Source organism: Quercus suber, unplaced genomic scaffold, assembly GCF_002906115.3.
Source record: "Quercus suber isolate HL8 unplaced genomic scaffold, Cork oak 2.0 scaffold_88, whole genome shotgun sequence".
Taxonomy (NCBI): Eukaryota; Viridiplantae; Streptophyta; class Magnoliopsida; order Fagales; family Fagaceae; genus Quercus; species Quercus suber.
This window is the reverse complement of record NW_027069553.1, coordinates 1306432-1317181: the sequence shown is the minus strand read 5'-3', so window position 1 is coordinate 1317181 and position 10750 is coordinate 1306432. Positions and strand designations below refer to the sequence as shown.

General features: G+C 34.5%; 1 protein-coding gene across 1 annotated transcript; it reads right to left on the bottom strand.

Moving 5' to 3' along the window:
• Positions 1-7991: 7991 nt before the first annotated feature.
• On the bottom strand, positions 7992-9940 carry LOC112037389 (major latex allergen Hev b 5). Its single transcript, XM_024070201.2, has 2 exons — positions 9808-9940; positions 7992-8859 (listed from the first exon to the last, which is right to left on the bottom strand). The coding sequence occupies exons 1-2, from the start codon at positions 9820-9822 to the stop codon at positions 8407-8409; spliced, it is 468 nt and encodes a 155-aa protein (XP_023925969.1). The 5' UTR covers positions 9823-9940; the 3' UTR covers positions 7992-8406.
• Positions 9941-10750: the final 810 nt, after the last annotated feature.

Here is a 10750-nt window from a genome sequence, read left to right as displayed (position 1 = left end):
AATGTTAAAATTGGTTGTAGAGATCCCTGCTGCAATGTTATTAAATCTGTTAATACTCTCACTAAAGGTGAAGAAAATGAAAGTTTATTGGTTAAATTGATAGGTCAAATTGAAAACCTTGAATTACAAAAAGAATATTTGGATAAGTTTAAGAAAAACTTATTAAAAGATGAAACTAGTAAAAAACTCAAATCAACGATAAGTTTTGAAGAAACTTTGGAAATATTTAGTAAAAAGAAATCCAAAGATTTGATTGTTAATGATTTACAATAAGAAATTAATATTGTTAAACAAGAAATAAGTGAATTAAAACATGAATTTTAAAGCATTAAAAATGATAACAATAATCTTAAACAAGAATTGGTATTGTTAAAAATTGATCAAAATATTGATCAAAATAAATCTGATAACGAACAAGATGAGCACAAGGATGGAGATGAATCTAGTCAACAGACTCTTCTTTCTGATAAAGGTATTGCTGATTCTCAACTTAGTCTTGTTAATAAAATACTTCCTCCAAAATGGTTTACAAAACTCAAAATTGTTGTTTCTCATGATTATCATTTCAATGTTATTGCTGATAGATCCTGAGATATCAGTGGGCTGAAAGTTTCGAGCGTTGGTGATCTTGAGGATGAGTCCTAGAAAAGAGTTAACAAAAGTCAGTGGAGACCGGGGTTGCTGGCCACTGACCCTCCGAAGATCAAGTTAGTATCTTCCTTAAGGAAATATGAAATTCCAAGAATTTTGGGAGTATTGCTTGGAATGGACTTACCTTTCATTACCGGAGTGAAAGTGTTTATATAGTGTCGATGTTAACAGTCATTCATCTCATAACTTCCCCTCTTATTAAGGAATTGATTGGCATTGGGAGTAGACTCTTGTAACCGTTGTGGCAGTTATCATAACTCCATAACTGACTTCCATTTCCATAACTGTAATTGGAAATGGTTCACAACATTAATATTTATTTTGTAGGCTAAGTGTAGAGCTCGTCTGTTCAAAATCTCATAAGGACGGACGAGCTTTCCAATGGAACCTTGGACGGGCGCTTATGTGCGCTGGGTTCATCCTGGGTGGCCTTCCCTTGGACGATCTGTATGGACGAGTAAAGGCTATATTTTCACTACATCAATTGCTATGATTGATTCTGGTGTGGTTATGAATTGTATCCAGGAAGGATTGATTCCTTCAAAATATTTTAAAAAATCAATTGAAAGATTTGTTTTTACTAATGGTTCTCAAATGAAGCTTAAATATGAATTGAACAATGCTCATGTTTGCCATGATAATGTCTGTTTCAAGATTCCTTATGTTCTTGTCAAAAACATGACTGATAAAGTGATTCTTGGTCTGTCATTTATAAATGCTTTGTATCCCTTTCTTGTGGAATATGATGGAATTACTGCTGATCCTTTTAGACAGAAAGTAAAATTCAAATTTGCTTCAAAGCTTGAAATTGATATTGATGATGCTTTAGATCTGATTCAAGCTAAAACCAAGCATCTTGACTTCCTCCAACAAGAAGTTAAATACAAAAAAATTGCTGAACAACCTTCTGTAAAATTGTTACAATAAAAAATGCATAATTTTTAGAAAATTCCAATTAATGATGATTGCTCTGATGTTCCTAAATCTTTTTTTGCATAAGGAAAGACACATGGTTAATCTGTCTTATGATTTTCCTACTAATATACTTGTTCATGAACCAAGGATGGGTTTTTGCCAATGTTTCACAGACAATTTTAAAGGTAATACTCGTAGTGCCAAATTGTAAACTATTACCAATTACCCTAACATTCCCAATGGTTCTTTGCAGATATCGGGCAATGATGTGTGGATAAATGCCACTAATAAGTGGAATATTAATAATACTGATACTTATACCACTAGTAAGTGGATTATTATAACTTCCTTGGCAGAGAGAAAAAACAACAAGGGAAAAGCTCCTGCACAGGACTATTCTAAAAACAAAAGGCTCCTAGCGGAACAACCTTTTGAAATGCATGAAGGCGCATCTTCTAGGGTAAAACCCAGTGGATCAACATCCCTTCAGGAATTTTTCCCGACAGAGGTGACATATTCTAGTGGTGATATGGTAATTGCCTTATAGGAAGTTTTGTCTAGAAGATTACAATTCCACAATGGAACCTATTTAGAATTCCCAGATTCTATTAAATTTATTCTTGATAACCTTCAAGCTTCTTTTACTAGAAACCACCGTAACCTATTTCAAAAAACCCTTCAAGCACTTGAGATCCACCTTGTTAATCTTGATCCTGATGCTTTAGACAAAGATGACAATGTCTTTATTCAGCTGGACTGGGAAGAACACTTTGGGAGTAGTCTCAGAGTATATGAGCAAAAGCATCCATTTCCAAGTCTCTTAGTTAACTATGGGGATGGAACAGATGATGATAACAGGGACCCTGACTGGTTATCCCAGATGTTTGAATTTGGCTTTATCAGGTTCATCTAGTTAACAAGCCATGATCAGATTAGCCAGTTCCACAAATAATTCAAGAAGTTGTTAAAAAACTTGCTAGCCGTTTTGTTTCCATCAAATGCTGGAGAACTTTACCAAATTGGGTAAATGATAATTGGATGGAAGTTCAACCCTTAAAACATCTCGTTCTTATTAATGGTTTAACTCATCAAGTGCAATGGTATGAAGGAAATTCTTTCCTTTCATTTGAAAATCCTTTTGCTCTTGCAAAATGTTGGAGAAATTATTTCAATAATAAGATTCTTGATGTTATCCAAGACTTATGAAAAGATTACCATTTCATAGGAAATACGGATATGATTCATGTTTTTGGTATTAAACCCTATGTCTCTGCTGTCCGTCATTTAGAAAGAACTGGTCATGTTGATCCAAGGAGGTTCCTTACTCCAGGAAAAAATCCTGTTTTTGAGCCACTCCTATATTGTGGATTTTGTAACCAGTATGCTATTTACCATGAGCATGAATGTGATGATGATACTCCACGAGATCCTTTTGAAGGTTATCCATCCGATGCTCCTTCTACTAATTAATAGGTGGCCTCCTCAGGTTACTGCTACTGCTATAGCACTATTGTTTTGAGATTCTTATAAAGTTACTTTCCCATGCTACTCCCTTAGTTAGAAATTGTTTGGTCAAGATGCTCCTGATCTTACAGTTGACTGATAATTGATTTCTCTATTTGTCTAGCCTGCACAACAGCTAAAATTGTGACAATATTCAAAAATGTTATGATGGAGTCATATATATATATATATATATATATATATTGTGTAAGAGCCCAAAAATGCTGAGCTCACTTAAAATAGTGGAATTAGATTTATAGGCCCAGTGCAACTAATTTGTTAGAGTATAGACTTGCAAGGTAAACTTTAATGCCCTTTTATGATCCAAATATTTGGTTAGTGGAGTTAGGGCTGAGTGAATATTGAAAAGAAGTACTAAGTGTGCGTTTGGCTCTAGCTTAAAAAGCCAGTTTATTTTAATATTCATCTTCTTTTTACTACTATTCATAGACCCCACTGCACTTTTTGATACTATTCATGGGTCCCACTTTACTATTTTAGCTAACTTTTAATTTTATCTATAGTACTTTCAGCAAAAAGTTTTCAATTTCAGCAAAATAAGCGATCCTAAACAGACCTTAAATGTGGAAATAACACTTTCTTGGGTCCGGCTGAAGAGACAATGTTCTTAAAAAGTATTCAAGTTCTTAATACAGGATGGTGTTCTACAGTTTCTATTTTTTTTCACAATTTCTGGTCCCCTTCCTTGGAGGGATTTCTCTCCTTTATATAGTCCCTCACATTACATCTGAGCCCTGTACCTATACAACTCAAAGCATTAGTTTGGATATTCATAAACCCCACTGCACTTTTTGATACTATTCATGGGTCCCACTTTACTATTTTAGCTAACTTTTAATTTTATCTATAGTACTTTCAACAAAAAGTTTTCAATTTCAGCAAAATAAGCGATCCCAAACAGACCTTAAATGTGGAAATAGCACTTTCTTGGGTCTGGCTGAAGAGACAATGTTCTTAAAAAGTATTCAAGTTCTTAATACAGGATGGTGTTCTACAGTTTCTATTTTTTTCACAATTTCTGGTCCCCTTCCTTGGAGGGATTTCTCTCCTTTATATAGTCCCTCACATTGCATTTGAGCCCTTTACCTATACAACTCAAAGCATTAGTTTGGATGTTTGTCTTATTAGGGCTTTACTGGAGGTGGTAGAGTGTGCTGGAAGTTGTGAAATTACTATTCAGGGGTAATTTCTTCATTAATGCGGCCAACTGAGTTGGTACAGTGCATTGAATGCGAAGGTAATGGCTACTTTACCTAGATATTTCCTCTCTTCTTTACTTGCATGTCTTTACTATCTTCCACGGTATCCTATCCTTTCATGCAAGTGGCTAGTTGAAGAATTCTTGAGGAGTGCTCGCTCTTCGAGCTCCTTGGATGATAGGCCTCTACGGCTTCCCTCCTCGGGTTCTTATCCACATGTCCAGCTCGGATTGGCATGTGAATGGGCCTTTTTCCATCCCCCGGATTGGGCCCATGTGCTCTATTCTACATTTGGATCCTACCCTCCCACACACACGCATGCACGCAAGTGCAATAAAGTATAGGGGGAAGTAGATTGTGCAAGAAATTAAAGGGATGACATAAATATAAAGGGGAAAGTGGGTTCCTTAGAAAATAAAATGGGAAGGGGATTGCTCAGAAAATAAAAAAGGGATGACATAAATTAAAAGGAAAATGGGGTTGCTTGGAAAATAAAAGGGATGACATAAATTAAAGGGAAGAATGGTAAAAATCCCTAAAAGGTGGGATGAGATTTCTTCCCCCTAAGGGTACTTCCCATGCAAGTCCTAGGAGATGGTCCAATACCCATCTAGAGAAAAAAGCACAACAACATAAAACAAACAATAACAATATGAACATAAAGATAAAGAGAGAGATATATACATAAAAGTATAGGAAAATAAAGCAACAATGAACAATAAACAAGCTAAAGAAAATGAATTTATACATGGAAATGATGTTTACAAGATAATAAAAGAGGATGGGATGGGTGTAATTATTAAGGAACTACCCCATCCCTACGAGCTTACCCACAAAAATTACAAGCAAAACTAGATGAGGCGAGAGAGAGAGAGAGAGAGAGAGAGAGAGAGAGACTCTTTTTTTGAATTTCTAGAGCTATTTTTTCCAAATTTTCTCACTTTTTTTTTTTTAAATACTTTCCTCATATTTTTTCTCCCTATTTCTCTCTTTTTCACTCATTAAAAGATCCTTATTTCTTACAAAAAAATGAGGGGGTATTTATAGGGGGATATGGAAAATGGGAGGCAAGCTTAGGTGTGGGCCTATTTTTGCCACCTTATCAGCCTATTTTGTATTTTTCTGATTTCTGGACCAATTTCGTGTAGTTGTTTGGAGGCCTTTCTAAGCTCCGTTTTCTTCAAGCTTTATATGCTCGGAAAACTCTAGATGTCTAGTTTTCAAAGGTCCTGGCCTTGCTTGATTTGGAGCTATAGTGGTCAAGATATCATGTTCGGAAAGAAGGTGATGCAGTGCTGAAATATTCTGTGACGTTTTTTCTTAAAAAATTCATATCTTCCAATCCAGGGCAAATATTGTCAAGCCCTTTTGATGAAAAATAGCTAAGGCCTTGTTCTTCAAGATTGTCCAGCCTGTTTGTACCATTTCTTGCTCAATCGATACAGTTTATTGCACGAAGTTGGGTAAAAAACTGGCAGTTTTTTCTTTAAAAAAAAAAGTGAAGATTTTATTAGGGTTTTCGGTATTTTGGTGATATATCATCCGTTTAACTCCGATTTTGGCCCATAAACTACCGTTTTGATTGGAAAAATATTCCCTACGAGATGTTCCAAAATTAAATATGATCCAATTGTCGGATCAAAAAGTCAACTTTTTGACCATACCTAGTTAGGGTTTTGGTCTTAGTTGTTGCAAAAATGGTTTTTAAGTATTGTGACCTTTTGATCCATCATCCAATCATGTTGTATTTATTTTTGACTCGTTTTGGCTTTAAAATTCATGATTTTTCATATTTTTCAATTTTTTTTGATATTTTTTTGTCTTAATTTTGTTGCATGAATCGGGGCCGAACAAAATACAATATTGACAAGCGGTAGATTAGGGCCTGGGTTAGTGGCTAGTGGAGGAATAGATGGGTTGGCAGCTGTGCATGGGGAGATGGATCTGCGAGGAGTGGAGGAAGAGAGAAAAAAAATGAAAGGAAGAGGAGAAGAGAAAATTGAATGAACACGATGTGGGATGAAGAGGAGATAAGAAAAAAGAAAAAAAAATGAAAAGAGAAAATATTATTTAATTGGAGGATGAAAGTATTGATATTTTGGTATAGTTTTGAGCTACAGAGCACTGCCATAGACGGCAATACATTGTAGCTCAAGTGGTAAAATTTTTAGCAATAACACCACTATTGCAACCTCATTTTTGTTATATTGGTTGTTAAAAATAGCAATTTAGCAATTTGACACCATCAATACTAATGCTTTGAAGTGCTATAACTGAACTTTAGTCTTTACACTTTATCAATGCATCATTGTTTCATCGTACACATAAACATGGTTCAGTTTCTTAGAAGCCTTCTAAATCTTTATATTAAAAATTAATAAAAATTTTGAGGCTGAACAAGGCCTGTATATTGGTTCACATCGATAATTGCACATCACGTGCATCATCGAAAAATACGTACCATTAAATATAAAAATGAGAGTATGAGATGAGTAAATACAATAAATCATTGTACCCTGAAAAAATGTTTTTTGGTTGTATTTTTTACTAAACTCTAATCTTTTCCTAGTAAATTATCTATCTACTGGAGAAATGTACTAAAACGTTTTCTTTATATATATTTTGCTATTATCAGAAAATAATGCAATTGGGATATATAAATTCGTTATCTTGTCTTTTGTTCATATTGATGTCTTCTTCTTTTTGCAATCTTTTATTTATGCTCCAACCTTAAGCAAAGAATAAATGGACTTGTAAATTAATTAGAAAAACAAAAGAATTAACTTGTCATTAGAATATTCTAGTCGGTTTTTACATCGTAAAACCTACTTAATAGAACTCTTTGTAATGGGTTCAACCAACCAACATACTGTATTGAGAATGATTTTACAAATTCTGATCATGTCCAAAATTTAAAATTTACTATTCCTATCATTTTAAATTTTCTACTAAAATTATAGCCAAACTAGGATATTTATAAATGATGGGATTTTAATTGATGGGGATGCAAATCCCATCATTTGTAAAAAATTTGCACATTTGACAGTTTCTTCATCTAAACGCGCAATAAATTTGGCAAGCCTGCATTATGAGCAGCCACATGATTCAGAAACACTTTGAGCATTGATGTATGCACCATTTCACTTCCCCTTCCTCTATGAAGGAAATGTTAGAACTTAGAATTGATGTAGCAGCTGTCTTCATTCCAATTTTTCATCAACTAGTGCAGACTTCCAAATATCATTGCCGTGTGCCTTGCTCGATCATGCGTTGCCGTCGGTTTAATCGAGCTGTATGATCCTGATTTATTTATTTATTTTTCCTTCTGAATATTCACTATAGTGTTGGAAAAATGAATCAGTTTTTTAAATGTTTTCATAATGTATATGGTTGATAAATTGCATATATGGCAAGCAATAGTTTTACATAGTTAATATGGTGACTCCTACAACAAATGGCCCAAAGAAAAAGGAACTCTATATTCAAATTTGAGAACAAGGATTCATGATTCCATTAAGCATCTTGCTCCTTTGATAGGTTGGAAGTAAAGTTGGTATCATCATATTATGTGTCCCATCTAATATTATAGATTCGTGTTGACAAATGATATATGTGCACCAAGGCTACTGCCCCAGTTAGAGATCAAGCTTAAAGATCAAGCATGTATATATGAGACATAACATAGAAAACAGAATATCTTAATAAAAGGAAAACAGAAAGATAATAGTAATATTATTATTATTCAAATCTAGAAATCACATCTCATCAATGCACACCATATCAAACTCATCTGACCCTTTTGGAACCAACATCCACACCCCCACCTTGCACACTTAAATCCTCCTATGTATAAACTTCACAGAGTTTCTTCCATATATGGACCATTTCATATATAAGGTATATGGAAGAATGCTGACATGGCTCCAAGTTACTTACATTGTCTACCATCGAGATTTCAAAACCATCCAAAGCCTTACCTGAATCATAAACATAATTAAACTAGAGAAATAGAACTAAATAGCATACCCAACCTTGAAACAATGCAACCTAAATTAAAAGACACCCAAAATGGCCAAAATTAAATCCCCTCTTCTAGTATCACTTCATTCATAAAGCTCTATTCCTCAATCTTCTCAACTGGGACTTCAGTGCTAGGTTCCACAGCTGCTTCAGCTGGCTTTTCTTCCTCAACTGGTTTCTCTACCTCAGCTGGGGCTGCTGCTACTTCAGTGGCTTCAACAGTCTCTTCTTTGGTCTCTTCCTCAGCAACAGGTTCTGCTTTCACTTCTTGAGTCTCTTCTTCTGGCTTCTCCGCTGCTGGCTCCTCTGTCTCAACCTTGGTTTCCTCAACCACAATATCCTTGGTCTCAACTTCTACTGGAGCTTCTACAGATTCTGGAGCAGCTGGTTGCTCTGCTGCTGGGGCTTCAGGTGTCACTTCTTTTGGTTCTTCAGTGACGGGTTCTGGGGCAGCGGGTGCAGCCACTGGCTCTACCTTGACTGTCTCCTCGGTCTTTGTCACCTCAGTTGTCTCATTGACCTCGGCCAATGCTGATGGAGCTGATGCTACCTGCAATACCCGATTTATCTTAAATGAACTAACCAATTGAAAAAGGATCTGAAACAACTCTGTGCTTTGTTTGATCAATTACTTATACTACCATTAACATATAGCAAAAGATTTAGGATTAATATATTGAAGAGAAAGACAATGATTAGTAAGCAATAGAAATATAATGCTGCAGCCAATAACAACATAAATTTTTTTCTAATAAATCAGTTTGAATTAAATTTACCATTTTGTAATTGTTTAATTTTTAGGCCAAAGGGTAATTTATCATGGTGGTAGAGTATCGGTGATCTTGAGTTCAAACTCACCTTTTCCTAATAATATAAGCCTTTGTGACAAATGATCATTTATCAAAACCATTCAAAACAAAAAAAGAAAAACTTGGATTGATCAAATTAATGATCTTGTTAATGAAGTTGATGAATTGATCTATCAAAAGAGCTAGATTTAATTAGTTTGATATAAAACATTGCCGAAGCTCAAAGATAGAGTTAGTATTATAGCACATGCACTGATATCATTTATAAGGTGGCACAAAACTCTTTTTTTTTTTTTTTTTTAGGCACCACAAAACTAGATGTAGATTGATTGATCTGTTACTCGTGAGAGAGCTAGATTGTGTTCAGTAACAGACCAAAAGGATCATGCTTTTTGTATGATCGTAGTAAAAGCAAGAACGATCATTCCCATTTCTAAAACTATATGGTCAGGTTCATCGGATGTTGTAAACATAGACAAGGGACTCTACGTGCGAAAAAACCATGGTTTTCAATGAGAAATGGCAAATGGGCTTGTTGAAAACATCAAATATAACTCGACAAATACTTTGAGCTTTCAAAGCTGGAATTGTGGAATCATTTATATCAGAAGATGCAAATGGATTTTTCAAAAGCAAAGCACTAGACAAAAAATATATAAGCAGAAGTGAAGAAGAGATTAGTTGAATACCTCCACTGTGGCCATTTGGGATGCAAAAAGTGAAAGTAAAAGAAAAGTTGAAGAGAGAAAATTGAAAGTGGTGAAATATATGAGTAACAAAGGAATGAGAAAGAGTGCTTGTGAGTGAGGAGCTGATCAATGAGAGTGCTATATATAGAGATGGTGCAGAGAATACTAGAAATAATAAAAGGAAATGGGAGTGAGATTAGTGTGAGCGCCCTTAAGAATCTTTGGCAGGAAGACAACTCACGTCACTGACACAAATTAAAAGACATTTGGTAAGTCTAGCTGTGAATGTTTTTCTCTTGTTTTTTTAAAGAATAAAAGTATTTTTAGTTAAGTATTTTTTTTTCTTCATTATCAATAGCTTTGTACACCATTATTTGTATAAGCCAAATGGTGGAGGCCATTACCCACATCAGTATCATATCTTATAAGTGAGTTTCTCTGTGTTTTGTAAGGTGGGACATCATCAGTACTGGCTATATATCATGCATCCATGTTCTAGGATTTATCTTTTCGCCATTGTTTTTGTGTTATCATAGACCCTACCATGAATAAGATTGCCACTGAATACACAACAACAACAACAACAACAAAGCTTTAACCTCAAATTTTTGGGTTAATTATAAATATTTAACTGACTATTCAAAATTGACAGGAAGTCAGAACGTTTTGACTTGTATCTATAAATGTTTTATTCATAATAAAATGATTAAATTATATGTCGGCCATTAACTTATCCCAGTCCTTTCTCTTTTTTGAGTTTGGATCTGTCTCTAAACAAAATATTAACACTAATTGGATTTAGAAATGCGAACCCTATGATATGAATAATTACAACCTGCCTTTCTAGTAGCCATTAAATTAGACCATCATATGATTTTTGAATTTTAGGAGTTGTTGTACTGAACCTTTTATGGTAGTGTGTATGTAACTATGGATAATTTTT